A 17,700-nucleotide genomic window follows, 5' to 3' on the forward strand; every position below is an offset into this window, starting at 1 on the left:
ACAAAACTTGAATTGCACATGAGAAGACAGTGGTAGGTTGCTTGAAAGCATTTTGATGACTCTAGGGAGAAAGATTGCAGCAGCCTGGTAAAGATATGAATAGACTGAGGACAGAAGTGGTAAACAGGGATATGCTGAGAAATACAGGAGCCCTGTTTGATTTGGAGAAGAAGATGTGCTTTTCCTGTTACTTCAAAACATAAGTTGTATTTTTCTCCTACAAGGCAACAATGAAAACAATAGCTGAATATATTGGGTAAACTTCAGCAGTGACCTGCATACACTTGAGGGCTCCTAATGCTTGACTATTGCCAACCCATGCTTAGGTTTTCCAGGCTTAATGAAATGTCCCTTTGGAGACAAAATATGCCCTCCATACTGGACATTTAAAAACAGTCCCTGTTTGAGCTTCTCAGTGTCTAGTTTGGGCATATTTAACCATTGCTTTATGTAGGGTAAAGGTGTCCAGCAGAGTAAGGGTTAATGTGGGACTGGAGAACAGTAGCACCCACAATAGCAATGTAGAGAGTCACATGATAGTAGACTGAGGAGTAGAGTCTGGGAGAAGCCTGCATGGAGACAGCACCCATGCATGGCAATACCTTGAAAATGTACATAGTTATGGGTTATCAATAAGCAGTTTATTTTCAACCATACAAGCCTCCAGACCTCTTTATGAAACACCAAACAACCTTTACAACATGATCACAATGAAGGATACACCTGAAATCCCAGAGAATCTGAAGAAACTCAGAATCTCAAGGCATGAAGAACTCAAGAAACCTGAGAGAAGTACACTTAAATTGAAGACACAGTTGGAGATTGCCTAAAAAGAAATTGAAGACACAGATTGGGAATCTTGGAGAATAAATTTTTTAGATTACAGAAGTTTTAATTTTCAAAAAATTCATTAAAGAGATGTGGGCTTTGCTGGCTGGGCCAGCATTTATTGCCCATCCCTAATTGCCCTTGAGAAGGTGATAGTGAGCTGAATACATCAGGATTAAGTAAGAAGTTAGAAGATGTACATGCTAATATGTTTTTGTACTTATTTGGTGTATGTGGATGAAGTAATCCTAAACCAAGACATAGATGAATCCTCAACTACATTTGGTGAGACATTAAAAACCTTTGACAAATATTTTAATCTCTAAGTTGTGGAGAGTGCAGAAGGTCTAGAACACTCCCAAAAATGCACTGTGGGAGACAGAAGACCGCAGCGCAAGAGAGACAAAAAGACCCCAGTGCGAGGGAGAAAGGAGACCCCAGGCTGAGGGAGACATTACTCAAGGAAACCACAAGATAGCCTCAGACCATGTCAGGGCAAGGAAGTGCATAAGCCGAAGAGGTTAGTGCAGAAGAAAGAAGAGGCTGAGGAGCATTTGATAGGTTTAAAAATAGAGTTTATGAAATTGCTGACACATTACCCAAACTGTAGCAGCAGGTGGCAGTGCAGAGTGAGCTGATGGCTTTGAATGAAGGAGAGCTATCTGAGGTAACCCAAAAGAAACAAAAGCTGCAAAAATAAAAAGAAGCCATTCGACAGGAAAATGATCGTATCAAAGCTGGGTTGAAGGAACTCAACCAGAAGTGCAGCCAGGCACAACAGCAGGCAGAGCAGGTACTCAAAGAAATTGCTGCCCTGAAAGACTCTTTGAAGAATCAATACATAGCCCTGGAGAAACCTGAATAGCTAAAAATAATGTTGAATTCCACTTCAGCAAAAGCAGCTTTGGAGCTATCAGTAGTAACAAAGCAATGCACTGAAGCACAGCTTGAGTTGGCAAGTGACCAACAAGAAAATAAACCATTGAAGGAATAACTGACTGTCCTTTAAGATCAAATACAAAAGAGTACATAATCCTTCAGCAGCATGAAGAAATGAAGACAGTTGTGAACAACAGAATGGAAAAACAGTAGAAGAAACTCAAGGAGACTGTTGAATTACAAGAAAACGCAAAACAAAGCAACTGAAATTTGCAAAGAAAAGGAAAACCTGTTGAAGGACCTTCACACGTTTCAAGGATCCCTTATGTCAAAGTGTGTTCCTCTGGAAAATTACAGAGAAATGCAAAATGATTTTAATGTTGCCGTGAACAAATTGAAGAACTAGTTGGCTGAGAAGACTCAGCACTGTTCCACATTCCAGGAAGAAGCCAAGAGGTACAAGAAAGAAACTGAAGAGCTAAAGAACCAGCTGAATGGAAATGAGGAGGCATTGAAAGGAAAAGCCAGAGAACTTTCCAAGCTGTGAGAGGATAATGTAGCCATGAGTAGCACAATTACAGTACTGAAACAAGTTAAGACTTCATCGGAGACAGACCTGGCCAACTGTGAAACCAAAAGTAAGAGAGAGAAAAAAAAGACAGAAATAAGATCGGAAAATGTAAGTCTGATGCTGAAGATCAAGGAACTAGAATAAAAAGCAAAGGGTGCCTCAAATGTACTGAGAGCCATTGGGCAGGATTTTACGTCATGCGGGCGCATGCACGTGCTTAAAATTGCAAAATATTGCTTGAGTGCGCGACGGCATCAGGTGAGCGCCCCGATGTCATCGTGCACTCACGCGCTATTTCGGTTGGCGGGTGCGCCCGCCAACAATTAAAAAGCCTAAGAAGGCCCTTAATCAAATAATTGAAAGCTGTTTTTTGCTGCCTGTCCAACCTTACAGTTGGCAGGCAGGTGGATTGGCCAGGCAGCTTTTGGATTCTTTACGAAACCTCATCCAGCAGTAATGAAACAAAAATTTACACGTCATTTTAATGTGTCCCTGTTCATGTGACTGAGTCACATGTGGGGACATGTTTGTCTCATTTTTTAAAATCTTTATTTCTGTACCAACAATTCTTTGAATCCCTGAGGCAGCTTTGTGCCCTCAAGGAGCTGTCAGCGTGTGCTCCCCAGCTCATGCAAAGACTTCAGCGCTCGGAGCTCCTCCCGCCCCCAACCTGGCAGCGCTGAGGTTCTCAGCATGCATTTCATGCCATTAATTGGCCGCTCCTGGGCACCACCCACCCCCACCCCCACCCCCCCTCACCACATGCCAGCCTGTTGATTGGAAAATCTTGCTCATTGAGTCGTTGAGAAATGAAATGGCTGAAATTGTGAAACAAGTGGAAATGAAGGCTCCATTTTTGAAACGTCAATGTTCAGCAAGAACACGAAAATAAAAATCCAAGGAATGAATGGAATGAACATTCCCTTCGAAAGAAATGGGACAAACCCCCCACGGTATCGGAACAAAGCAGATGGGTTGTCGATAAAGAGAAATGCAGATCAAAGCCGTGCAAAAAGCGAATCAAATAGAGATAACGAAGTGCCAGAAACACTAATTACAACCGTTTTACTGCCATATTGACAGGGTCAACCAAAGCAACTGAAACTACAGGTGGAATCATCCCAGATTTGCACAAAATACAGTAGCGGGGGTTGGGGGGGGGGGGGGGGAGTCGTTTTACCCACTGGCTGCAATGGCAGGTTTTTGCGCTGTGTCATCCCATTCCCACCTCATTAATAATGCAGCCACAGGAAATACGCCGACACACTGGCAGGTGGCCTCCAATCTGCCCGCCACACCGTTACCCTTGCCGCTTCCTCAGGTATGGTGCCATATTTAAACTGTAGCCGCGCGCACAATTCTCAATGCTTGCAGCCCAGGACTTTTTTTTTTATTCATTTACAGGACGTAGGCTTCACTGACTGGGCCAATATTTATTGCCTATCCCTGGTTTCCCTTGAGAAGGTGGTGGTGAGCTGCCTTCTTGAACCGCTGCAGTCCATGTGGTGTAGGTACACCCACAGTGTTGTTAGGGAGGGAGTTCCAGGGTTTTGCCCCAGCAGCAGTGAAGGAACGGTGATATATTTCCAAGTCAAGATGGTGAGTGACTTGGAGGGGAACTTCCAGGTGGAGGTGTTCCCATCTATCTGCTGCCCTTGTCCTTCTAGATGGTAGTGGTCATGGGTTTGGAAGGTGCTGTCTAAAGAGCTTTGGTGAGTTCCTGCAGTGCATCTTGTAGATGGTAAACACTACTGTCACTGTGTATCGGTGGAGGGAGTGAATGCTTGTGGATGTGGTGCCAATCAAGCAGGCTGCTTTGTCCTGGATGGTGTCAAGCTTCCTGAGTGTTGTGGGAGCTGCACTCATCCAGGCAAGTGGGGAGTATTCCATCACACTCCTGACTTGTGCCTTGTAGATGGTGGACAGCTTTTGGGGAGTCAGGAGGTGAGTTACCCACCACAGGATTCCTAGCATCTGACCTGCTCTTGTAGCCATAGTATTTATTTGGCTGGTTAGTTCAGTTTCCAGTAAATGGTAACACCCATTGACCAGAAACTGCTCCCGTGAAGACATGGCCCCAAAAGCCAAAAAGTGAGCAGCCCCCCAAGTCAGTGACACATCCCTGGGACACTGTCTGGATGCTGTGGAGGCCCACTGTGATGTCCTCCAACCCTGCTCTGGACGCAGGAGGCCCATCAGTCTCAGCACTCTGGCTTAGGAGGCGGTGGCAGAGGTGATCAGTGTCAATGCTGCACACAAGATGTCAGCCATCCAGAGCAGAAAATGGATGAATGATCTCATCTGTGCCATCAGGGTAAGGTAACTATCTTATCACTCTAAGCTTACACACTCACAAGGCCATCACACATTCACTGGCATCTCACTCACCACCAGCTCAAGGGACAACACCGCTCACTCTCTCATACACACCCTCACGTCTCCATTTGGCCTCATCTCCTCTGGAGACTGCCTCCTTAGCCATCACCATCTTGAGGCCACTTGCACAGTTCATGCGCCCCCACAAACAAGGATACCCTCCTTTCCCCAGTACAGCCCTCACTCTGCTGCCTCTTCTCCTGCCTGAGGTCGCTTCTCCACCTCCCCCAAGCAAGCTCCAGACTTGCAGCTCCTTATGGCTTGTCTGGTAGGGAGAGACTTGCCCATGAGCCCCCTGAAAGTGATGTGGTGCTGCCTGTGAAGCCTGGCATTGATGACCATGAGTGTTGTCTGAAGCAAGGTAGTCAAACAAACCTTGAAGTCCTGAGCAAAATGCAGCTCACCAGGTGCATGTCCCTTATGTACTGTTGTGAAACATGTCAGTATGATTGCCCGGATGTTCCAGCATGGGGAGATGATTCTGGCAAGCAGGGCTTATAATTAGATGTCAGTGTAACAAAATGATGTTCCTGGCTTGCAGTGGTAGGAAACGCAACTTGCTATTGATGAGTGGAGAGGACAAGCACAAATGATGGCGGAAAACTGATTTTTGGCCTTCTCGCCAGATTGTCGCCCCCACACCCCCGCCCGCCATGATGACCGAAGCCATTGGGACCAGAAAATTCCTCCTAATGTGACAGACCAAGATCTGGAAGAATTTTTAAGTCTCCAAACTGTCTGAATTCATGTAGTCAGAGACTTGGGGTGGGGTGGGTGGGGGCATGCAGTGGTGTGTCGGGAGAAGGAGTAGCAAGTAAAGTAAGGATTATATTGTATATGTATTTGGATAAGGACTTGATGGGGTGTAGGGTAAAGGTGTTTGGTAGAGTAAGGGTTAATGTAGGACTGGAGAACAGTATTGCCCACAATAGTGATGTAGAGAGTTACATGATAGTAGACTGCCTGTGGAGTAGAGTCCAGAAGGAGCTGGCATGGAGATAGCATCCATGCATGGCAGTACCTTGGATATGTACATAGTTATGGGTTATCAATAGACAGTTTATATTCAACCATACAAGCCACCAGACCACTTAGTGAAACACCAAACAACCTTCACAACAGTTTCCACACATATCACCTTGAACAAAGTAAAATGAATCACCATCAAGATGTATACACATGCATACAGAATAATCTTTTGTAAATTCAAGAGTGATCGCTTGGTCTGCAACATTTAAATATTTTCAATTGTAATCCTGTCTAAGGATTTTACTTTTTGGTATTTCATATTACAGTTTGAATTGACAGTTATTTGTACCTCATCATTCATCCTTTTGATCTGCTGCTTTGTCTCTTCAGCTTTAGCAGCCAGCATGGCAGGAGTAACTTGATCAAAGTCTGTAAACATGAAGCAATAATTTATAAATCTTCTACTGTCCTCTACTTCATTGGTACCATGTACTAATGATTATATTTACTGCAGCAATTTGAATTACTTGAAAATGCTAGCATTTTTAAAATAATAATCTGGAGATTTAAAATAAATGGCTGTTAGATTTTAACCTACCCACCCAGAAGGAAAGAAACAGTAAAAGCTGGGAAATAAGAATACTGATCTGAACTGGTCTTGTATACTTTAAAATGGAACGCCAGTAAAAACTGAGAAGTAAGAGTACTGGCCCAAACTGTTCTTTCCTTCTTGGCACTTGGTGGAAACTGGGCAAGTAAGCAGTTCAGACATGATGTCACTTACCTGTTATCACCTGTTTCCTGCCAATCCTAAATTTAACCTACTCTTCTGAGCAAACAGCAAAGGTAATCTCTTGAAATTGGTGGGGTGTCTCTTTAAATATGCAGATTGAGTCTGATGATTTAATCAGACCCCAATCACAATTTTAACTCTGGCTCAAATGCAGAAGCCACCATAGGGAAAAGGATCAGGGACTTAAAGAAACCATTAATTGGACGTTTTTATGCTTTTCCTGGGGTGCCAGGCAGATCAAGAGTACATCTCCGGCTCTCAAATGGTAACTTTGCCTTTCTCCTGACCTGCACGTCCCCGTGCCTCCCACCTTTGGTCCCTCCTACAAAGTGCCCCTGAAGCACCCTTCTTACTGATGAACTGTCCTCTAGCGGCAGCTGGCTGACAGTCTGCTGATGCCTGAGCTTCAGTCCAAGCCTGCTGACCAGCATTTGATCTTCACTCATGTCAGGCAGGCAGTTGACTGGAAGCATGCAGACAATGGTTGCTAATTAAAATTAGCTGGCAGTCATGCTGCTGATGTCCAGTGTGTTTGATGCTTTCTTGCCTCCCCCGCCCCCACTCACCACCCAACCCCTTCACCCAAATCCTGCTCCCAGTTAAAATGGCCCCTATGTGGCTGAAAGACTGATTTAATATTTATACTTTTTTCAGCAACAGTAGACACAGACTGGGATTATCCCTCCGGCAGCAGCACTCCCAAATGTGTGGCAGGGGAGTGGGACTTTCAAACTCATTCTGAGTCTGTCAAATTGTAAATCTTGAGCCTAGCTTAGCTTAATGGAATAGTTTTGAAAGTCTCTGGTGATTTACTATCTACAGCAGCTCCACTGGCTTACTTGTTCCCCTTTAATGGGGAGTTTCCCTGAAACTACCCATCGTCAAGAGTTCATCACTAATAATTGATGATTTTGTGCAGATGTGGATCTCAGGTGAGAACAGTGTCAGGGTGTTCTGTTCTCAAAAACCTGAGAATACTCACTATCCAGGCTCCGGATGAGTAATGGCCTCTTTTGCGAGGTATACCATTGTGCCCAGTGCCTGTGGAATCACGTCACAGCAAAAAGCACAGAGAAGGGAAGAAAACTGACAGACAAAATTAGCAAGGTAAAGCATTAAAAAAAGAAACAACATTTCCCAGCTGACTATGGTTCAAATCACTTAAAAAAAAGGGCAACTTTCAATTTGATGAAAGCACAACACTGCAGTATTGGACCGTTCGTCCATAATCTGTCGTCTCTCATTTTCCTTTTGATTGCGGAAATTTCAGTTACTGAGGAAGAAAATCCAACAACATTTTACTCAAAAAAAAAAGATTTTGAATAATTCATGACAAATTAATTAATAAATTTTGACAGTGAAATGTTTACATCAAGTTTTTCTATTTTAAAGTTTTAACATCCTTAGGCAGGGTTTCTCTGCTATTAATTTAACAAAGTCCATTTCCATTGTAAATATTGGATTGGCATAAAAATATTCCGGAGTGATGGGGCATAAGTACATGCCAGAGGCAAATTTTAAATAATATTCAGATAGAATGGAGGAATACATGTCTATTGGCTCAAGTATGAACATGACATGCATTACCTTTTGAGGTTGGAATTCTGAGTGATTCTTGTCCCATATTTTCAGTGCAGAACTCAAATCTTTGGTCCCCTATTGAACTTTTCTCATCTTCAATGCCATCAACAATTCTACAAGAATGAAACACTTAGTTATATAATATAAAATGGCAAATTTGAATGATCCATTTCATGTGTGAAAAGTTGTATTTAAAAGATCTAGTTACAGTGGTTGTACATCAATACTAAAGTGCAGTGATTTACATAGTTACTGTTCATTTAGATTAAGAGGCACTTAACTACTAAATACATCAACATTATCTGCTTAAATTAGCCAAGAAAACCAATTGCTTCAAATTGTCATCAGTGCTTCTGGTGAAAAAAAAGATCCTGCTTCAGGGGCTGCTAACACAGTGTTCAGCACCCACAGTACATTTAGACCACAGTGCACAATGTTATTCATATTCCAGAATCAATCATTCCAACTTTTATTAACTTTTAGAGTGTGTGCTGGAGATGTGTTGAATGTATTTTGTCCTTGTGAAAGTGAATGTTGTGTGGCTTGTACTTCTGAACTGTGCTCTCCTAGTGGAAAAAAAACAGTAGCGTTTTGATAATGTTAATCAGCTAATGCTCCAGAGACCTGGACTAATGCTTATGTTCACTGAACAGGAGTTCAAAGCCCATCATGGCAGCTGGCGGAATTTTAATTCAACTAATTAATCTAATTAAGCTAGTAATGATGAAATCATGAAACTACTAGATTGTTGCAAAATCCCATCTGGTTCAGTAGATGTCCTTCAGGAAAGGAAATCTGCCATCCTAACCTGGTCTGGCCATAATGTGACTCCAGACCCACAGCAATGTGGTTGTTTCTTAGTTGACTTCTGAGATGGCCTAGAAAACCACTCAGTTGTATCAAACAGCTATAGAAAAATTGAATAAGAATAAAGGTGGATGGACCACCTGGCATTGACCTAGACACTGAAAAGGAGAAAGGCACATCCTGTGAAGTCAACACTACAAAATCCTCTCACTACCATCTGGGGACCTGTGCCAAAATTGGGAGAGCTGTCGCAAAGACTAGTCATGCAACAGCCTGACATACAAAATACTGCTTGAAATCTGAAAGGAGAAACAGAAAATGCTGGAAATACCTAGCAGGTCAGGTAGCATCTGTGGAGAGAGAAAGGGTTAACATTTCAGGTTGATAGCATTTCATCAGAACTGCAGCTGGCTGACAGTCTGCTGATGCCTGAGCTTCGGTCCAAGCCTGCTGACCAGCATTTGATCTTCACTCATGTCAGGCGGGCATTTGACTGGAAGCATGCAGACAATGGCTGCTAATTAAAATTTGCCGGCAGTCATGCTGCTGATGTCCAGTGTGTTTGATGCTTTCTTGCCTCCCCCGACCCCGCTCTCCACCCAACCCCTTCACCCAAATAACCCTTGACTCCTTTGCAAATTAAAAATCTGTCTAAATCTGCCTTGAATATATTCAATAACCCAGCCGCCACTGCTCTCTGGAAAATTCCGAAGTTTCACAACACTCTGAGAGAAGAAATTCCTCTGCATCCCAGTCTTAAATAGGTGACACTCATTTTGAAAATCTAACACCTGGTTCTATATTCCCCCATGAGAGAAAACATCCTCTCAGCATCTACCCTGTCAAGCCCCCTCAGAATCTGATATGTATCAATAAGATCACCTCTCAGTCTTCTAAACTCCAATGAGTACAGATCCAATCTATTCAGCCATTCCTCATAAGACCAACCCCTCATCCCAGGAATCTGTCCAGGGAACCTTCTCTGAACTGCTTCCAGTTGTCCCTCCTTAAGTAAGGTGACCAAAACTGTATACAGTACTCTAGATGTGGTCTCACCAATGCCCCGCACAGCTGTAGCAAAGTTTCCCTACTTTTATGTTCCATCCTCCTTGCAATAAAGGCCAATGTTCCATTTGTCTTCCCAATTATTTGCTGTACCTGCATTCTGACTTTTTGTAAATGCGTGTACAAGGGCATATCCTTCTGTCCTGTAGCATTCTGTAGTCTTTGCATTTAAATAATATTTTGCTTTTCCATCATTCCTGCCAAAGCAGACCTCATATTTAGTATCTCCTCAACAGACCTCATATTTTCCCAAGTGATACTCCATCTGCCAAATTTTGGCTACAATAAAGTCATCCCCTTCATCCAAGTCATTAATAGATTGTAAAATGGTGAGGCCCCAGCACTGATCCCTTTGGCATGCCACTCCAAGTTTGCTATCCTCAAAATGACCCATTTATCACAGCTCACTTGTTTCCTGTTAGTTAGCTAGTCCTTCATCCAACCTAAAATATCACCCCGATACCATAAGTTCTTACCAGGTGTAGTAAACACATGGTAAGGCAGGGGAGAGGGAGGTGATGACATAGTGGTATTGTCGCTGGACTAATAATCCAGAGACCCAGGCAATGCTCTGGGGACCTGGGTTCGAATTCAATAAAAACCTGTAATTAAAAGTCCAATGATGACCATGGAACCATTGTTGTAAAAACCCATCCGGTTCACTAATGCCCTTTAGGGAAAGAAATCTGTCATCCTTACCTGACCCGGTCTGACCTACGTGTGACTCCAGACCCACAGCAATGTGGTTCACTCTTAAATGCCCTCTGAAAAGGCCTAGCAAGGCACTCAATTGTAACAAACCACTACAAAGTCACAAAAAAAGAATGAAACCAGATGGACCACCTGGCATCAATCTCAGCACCGGAAACGACAATGGCAAAGTCCTCCTTACTAACATTTAGAGGCTAGTGCTGAAATTGGGAAAGTTGTCTCACAGACTAGTCAAGCAACAGCCTGACATAGTCATCCTCAGGGAATCATATCTTATAGATAATGTCCTAGACACCACCATCACCAAGCCTGGCTATGTCCTGTCCCACCGGCAGGACAGACCCAGCAAAGGTGACAGCACAGTGGTCTAGAGTCGGGAGGGAATTGCCATGGGAGTCCTCAACATTGACTCCAGACCCAAGAAGTCTCATGGCATCAGGTCAAACATGGGCAAGGAAACCTCCTGCTGATTACTACATACTGCCTCAGTGCTCCTCCATGTTGGACACCATTTGGAGGAAGCACTGAGGGTGGAAAGGGCGCAGAATGTACTCTAGGTGGGGGACTTCAATGTCCATCACCAAGAATGGCTCGATAGTACCACTACTGACTGAGCTGGCCAAGTCCTATATGATATAGCTGCTTGACAGGGTCTGCGGCAGGTAATGAGGGAAAAACATATTTGACCTCGTCCTCATCCACCTACCTGCTGCAGATGCATCTGTCCATGACAGTATCGGTAGGAGTGACCACCGCACAGTTGTGCAGACGAAGTCCCACCTTTACACTGAGGATAACCTCCATTGTGCTCTGTGGCACTATCACCGTGCTAACTGGGATAGATTTCGAACAGATCTAGCAATTCAAGACTGGGCATCTATGAGGCACTGTGAGTCATCAGCAGCAGCAGAATTGTACTCAAACACAATCTATAACCTCATAAGACATAGGAGCAGAAATTAGGCCATTTGGCTCATCGAGCTTGCTCCGCCATTCAATCATGGCTGATAAGTTGCTCAACCCCATTCTCCCGCCTTCTCCCCGTAACCTTTGATCCCCTTACCAATCAAGAACCTTTCTATCTCGGTCTTAAATACACTCAATGACCTGGCCTCCACAGCCTTCTGTGGCAATGAATTCCATAGATTCACCACTCTCTGGCTAAAGAAGTTTCTCCTCATCTCTGTTCTAAAAGGTCTTCCTTTTATTCTGAGGCTGTGCCCTTGGGTCCTAGTCTCTCCTACTAATGGAAACATCTTCCCCACATCCACTCTATCCAGGCCTTTCAGTATTCTGTAAGTTTCAATCAGATCCCCCCTCATCCTTCTAAACTCCATCGAGTATAGACCCAGAGTCCTCAAACGTTCCTCATAAGTTAAGCCTTTCATTCCTGGGATCATTCTAGTGAACCTCCTCTGGACCTTCTCCAGGGCCAGCAAATCTTCCTGAGATACGGGGCCCAAAATTGCTCACAATATTCTAAATGTGGTCTGACCAGAGCCTGATAAAGCCTCAGCAGCACATCCCTGCTTTTATATCTAGTCCTCTTGAAATAAATGCCAACATTGCATTTGCCTTCCTAACTACCGACTCAACCTGCAAGTTAACCTTAAGAGAATCCTGGACTAGGACTCCCAAATCCCTTTGCATTCCAGACTTCTGAATTCTCTCCCCTTTTAGAAAATAGTCTATGCCTCTATTCTTCCTACCAAAGTGCATGACCTCACATTTCCCCACGTTGTACTCCATCTGCCACTTCTTTGCCCATTCTCCTAACCTGTCCAAATCCTTCTGCAGCCTCCCTGCCTCCTCAATTCTACCTGTCCCTCCACCTATCTTTGTATCATCTGCAAACTTAGCCAGGATGCCCTCAGTTCCTTCATCTAGATCATTAATGTATAAAATGAAAATTTATAGTCCCAACACTGACCCTTGCGGAACTCAACTAGTCACCGGCCGCCATCCTGAGAAGGACCCCCTTATCCCCGCTCTCTGCCTCCTGCCAGACAGCCAATCTTCTATTCATGCTAGTAGCTTGCCTCTAACACCATGGGCTCTTATCTTACTGAGCATCCTCCTGTGCGGCATCTTGTCGAAGGCCTTCTGGAAGTCCAAGTAGATAACATCCATTGGCTCTCCTTTGTCTAACCTACTCGTTACCTCCCCTGCATATCTCTCACTCTATCATTACCATCAAGCCAGGGGATCATCTGGTTCAATGAAGAGTGCAGGAGGGCATGCCAGGAGCAGCACCAAGCATATCTAAAAACGAGGTGTTAACCTGGTGAAGCTATAACACAGGACTACCTGTGTGCCAAAAAGCATAAGCAGCAAGTGATAGACAGACCTAAGTGATCCCACAACCAACGGATCAGATTTGAGCTCTGCAGTCCTGCCACATCCAGTTGTGAATGTTGGTGGACAATTAAATAACTCACTGGAGGAGGAGGCTCCACAAATATCCCCATCCTCAATGATGGAGAAGCCCAGCACAGCAGTGCAAAACATAAGTCTGAAGCATTCACAACAATCTTCAGCCAGAAGTGCCGAGTGGATGATCCATCTTGTCCTCCTCTGGAGGTCCTCAGCATCACAGATGCCAGTCTTCAGTCAATTCAATTCACTCCACGATATCAAGCAATGGCTGATGGCACTGGATACTGCAAAGGCTATGGGCCCTGACAATATTCCAGCAATAGTACTGAAGACCTGTGCTCCAGAACTTGCTGCGTCCCTAGCCAAGCTGTCCCAGTACAGCTACAACACTAGCAGTTACCCGGCTGTGTGGAAAATTGCCCAGGTATGTCCTGTACACAAAAAGCAGAACAAATACAACACAGCCAATTACCGCCCCATCAGTCTATGCTCGATAAAAAGGAAAGTAATGGAAGTGCTCATCAACAGTGCTATCAAATGACACTTGCTTAGCATTGACCTGCTCACTGACCCCCAGTTTGGGTTCCGCCAGGGCCAATCAACTTCTGACCTCGTTATAGCCTTGGTTCAAACATGGACCAAAGAACTGAACTCCTGAGCTGAGGTGAGAGTAACTGCCCTTGACATCAAGGCAGCATTTGACCGAGGGTGGCATCAAGGGGTGCTAGCAAAACTGGAGTCAATGGAAATCCTCTCTGGTGTTTGCAGTCATACCTAATACAAAGGAAGATGGTTGTGGATGTTGGAGGTCAGTCCTCTCAGCTCCAGAACATCACTGCATGAGTTCCTCAGGATAGTGTCCTCAGCTCAACCATCTTCAGCAGCTTCATCAATGACCTTCCTCCCATCATAAGGTTAGAAGTGGGGATGTTCGCTGATGATTGCACAATGTTCAGCACCATTCGCAACTCCTCAGATACTGAAGCAGTCCATGTCCAAATGTAGCAACACCTGGACAATATCCAGGCTTGGGTGACAAGTGGCAAGTAACATTCGCATGACATGAATGTCAGGCAATGACCACCTCCAATAAGAGAGAATTCATTGGCATTATCATCACTAAATCCCCTACTATCAACATCCTGGGGGTCACCATTGACCAGAAACTGAACTGAACTAGCCATATAAATACTGTGGCTACAAGAGCAGGCCAGAGGCTAGGAATCATGCGACGATTTACTCGCCTTCTGACTCCCTAAAGCCTGCCCACCATCTATGAGGCACAAGTCAGGAATGTGATGGAATACTCCCCACTTGTCTGGATGAATGCAGCTCCCACAACACTCAAGAAACTTGACACCATCCAGGACAAAGCAGCCCACATGATTGGCACCACATCCACAAACATTCACTCTTGCCACCACCATCGCACAGTAGCAGCAGTGCATACCATCTACAAGATGCACTGCAGTAATTCACCAAGGCTCCTTCGACAGCACCTTCCAAACCCACGACCACTACCATCTAGAAGGACAAGGGCAGGAGATAGATGAGAACACTGTACCTGGAAGTTCGCCTCCAAGTCACTAACCATCCTGACTTGGAAATATTTCGCCATTCCTTCACTGCCGCTGGGTCAAAATCCTGGAACTTCCTTCCTACCTATACCACATGGACTGCAGCGGTCAAAGAAGGCAGCTCAGCACCACGTTCTCAAGGGCAACTAGGGCTGGGTAATAAATGCTGGCCCAGCCAGCGAAGACCACATCCTGAGAATTACGTGGCACGTAATCAAATACCTTTTGGAAGTCCAAATACCCTACATCTACTGGATCCTCTTTATCCATCCTACTAATTACATCCTCAAATAATAAATTTGTCAAACATGATTTCCCTTTCACAAAATCACGTTGACTTTGCCTGATAATTTTATGATTTTCTAAATGTCCTACTACTACCTCTTTTAATAATGGATTCTAGCTTTTTTTCCCAATGATATATGTTAGGCTAACTGGCCTACAGTTTCCTGCTTTATGTCTCCCACTTTTCTCCAATAGAGTTGTTACATTAGCAATTTTCCAATCCAATGTGACCTTTCCAGAATCTAGGGAATTTCAGTAGATTACAACCAATGCATCTACTATCTCTGCTGCCAGTTCTTTTAAGAACCTAGGGTGCAGGCCACCAGGACCAAGTGACTTGTCAATCTAAAGTTCCATTAGTTTTCGCATCACTTTATTTCTATTCACTAGCATCTTCTACTGTGAAGATGGATACAAAATACCTATTCAAAGCCTCTGCCCTTTCTTTGTTTCCCACTATTAATTCCCCAGTCTCAATCTGTAAAGAACCAATGCTCATTTTAGCTACTCTTTTCCTTTTTATATCCTTGTAGAAGTTTTTACTGTCTGTCTTTATATTTCTTAATAGTTTTCTCCCATGCTCCAATTTCTCCCTCCTTATTATATTTTAGTTGTCCTTTGTTGTTTGCAAAACTTTCCCAATCTTCTGTGCTACCACTAACCTTTGGAGCATTGTATGCCTTTTCTTTCAGTTTGATACCAACCTTATCAGTGATACATCTGCAGTTATTTGAATGGGTAGCTGGGTGATGCAGATATGGATTCACCCTGAAAGACACCTTCATTATCTGCATCAGCTCCTGCCATTCTCTGTTCCTTTGTTTATCCAGAAACCTTGATGTCTACAGACCACTGGACACCAAGGAGGTTGTTGAAATCCTGCATTATCTGCTTCTCCAATCGTTTGAATGCAAAGAGAACAGATTACTATAGATTGGAGCCCAATCTAGAACCTAGTCATAGCATTCATTCAGGCACCTTTTAAAAAAAGATCAATGTGGCTCTATATGTGATTTCACAACCTCAGGATGTTGTAAAGCCTTTACAGCCAATTAATTACTTCTGAAATGTTGTTTTGTAGCAAAACTCAGCAGCTAGTTTGGGCATAATAAGATCCAAAAAACAGCAATGAGGTGAAAAACTAGTTTATCTATTCTAGTGATGTTGGTCAAGGAAGAAGTGGGGTGGATGGGTGCCTCAATACCAATGTTTCTCATAATTTCTCTTTGCTTTGCATGATCCATTTGTTGTACTGTGCGTTTCCTTTATTATTGCTGCACACACGCATGTAAGTACATTGATGATAAATCAGTGCAACTCTGACTTGCTGACTGTGCACTACCTCATGCACTCAGGTTTAGTGCACCTTCAGTTGGAGATTGCAGAACGTTAAACTTCTGCTTTAGATTTGTTTCAACATACATTGTTCGGTTTGGTGTGTATAAAGTCCTGCCTTTCACAACTTCCTTGTTCATGTTTTTGCTTGCTCACGCTAAAGCCTTTGTACACTGCATCGCCCACTGCCTGCGCAACTGTTTGCAAATCTGCGTTTTCGTTTCCTTTCTCCCCAAGGAAATGGCAGCCATGACAGAGCAGAGACCTCAACAGTTTTAATGGGAGATGGTGTCAATTTCTCTAGAAGCGGATTCCTTCCATTAGTTCTGGCCGTGGATGTTTAATTCTCTTTTTTAAGCACCTTTCCAACAGGACTGAGAAGCGGAGCCTGGAATGACTGCAGCTGAAGTGCAGCCACAACAGAACGGTTAACTTGTAAATCTCTTGATCCAGAGCTGCAATAACGGCTCTGATCAATTTTGAAATGTTCACTGATTTTGTCTGCCAGTTTTGAAGTGATTTGTTTTTTTCTTAATGAGGATTGTCTCTTTTTAAAATTTTCAATACATGTCCTGTATTGCTCAGATGCTCCCTCGTCTGTCATATACAGGTACCACAATTTGCTGTACAGTAGCGGCACAAACCATTAAAAAGCATGTGCATCGCTCGCGATTTCGCCGCTCGCGAGGTTTCACGTGAGCCCTCGCGAACGGCGGGACTTTACTGACGAACTACAATTGGAGATCAAAAATGTAACAATAGTAAAGACTTTTCACATTTAAAAACTTTAAGTCCTCAATAATTTATGAAAAGCTCAGCTAAATCTAGTCAACCCGTAGGAGTATTAGTGAAAGAAGGTAGCGTTTGCTAATCACTCTCACAGTAAACTTATATGTTAACAACTATAAGCTTGTATTAAAGTCGTATCCCTTAATTACCTTAAAGGTCTGCGGCTAGTTAACCCTTGACTGAGATTATACATGGAACAGAATCGTTACTTTATCGTAGCAGCATTGGGAAGGGTGAAATGGAGGGTTGATTGCCAGGATAGTCACACATTCCATAAGTGTTGAAAAACAGCAAAATGCAACTGAAGAAAATGTATGAACACAAACTTTGCGTCTCTTGTGCTATGTTGTCAATTTATGGAATCCAGTAGTAAACTTATAGGAACTATTCTAAATTAAAACTACAATCACTTTGATGATAAGTATTTTGAAAACAGACGCTATGTTAGACTTTTTCTACCAGATAGATTGAAGTGGTTCAAGAAGGTGGCTCACCACCACCTTCTCAAGGGAAATTAGAGATGGGCAACAAATGCTGGCCTTACCAGTGACACAAACATGCCAAAAAAGAAAAAAAAACTGGCAGGCTCTCACTTTCTGTCCATCTAGCTTACAAAATTCAATCTGGAATGTTAGAAATTATTGCTGGCAACATTGTCATGTTTTTGTCCTAGCAAATAAATATGTAACATGTTCACATAACATTCCTCTGTTCACTATTTTATGGAGCAATTAATTGTTTTAAAATAAATAGGGTAA

The 17,700-nt window shown here is 43.5% G+C and overlaps 1 protein-coding gene across 1 annotated transcript in view; it reads right to left on the reverse strand.

Annotated features, from left to right (window-relative positions):
- kcnh8 (potassium voltage-gated channel, subfamily H (eag-related), member 8) overlaps window positions 1–17,700 on the reverse strand; it is a 409,192-nt gene that overhangs the window by 40,231 nt on the left and 351,261 nt on the right. Inside the window, exons 14-15 of the mRNA XM_041183962.1 lie at window positions 8,004–8,110; window positions 5,973–6,052 (exon numbers count right to left, since the gene is read on the reverse strand). Of these exons, the coding sequence (XP_041039896.1) occupies window positions 5,973–6,052; window positions 8,004–8,110 (187 nt within the window). The remainder of the gene's footprint in view (window positions 1–5,972; window positions 6,053–8,003; window positions 8,111–17,700) is intronic.

Source organism: Carcharodon carcharias, chromosome 3 (genome assembly GCF_017639515.1).
Source record: "Carcharodon carcharias isolate sCarCar2 chromosome 3, sCarCar2.pri, whole genome shotgun sequence".
Lineage (NCBI taxonomy): Eukaryota > Metazoa > Chordata > Chondrichthyes > Lamniformes > Lamnidae > Carcharodon > Carcharodon carcharias.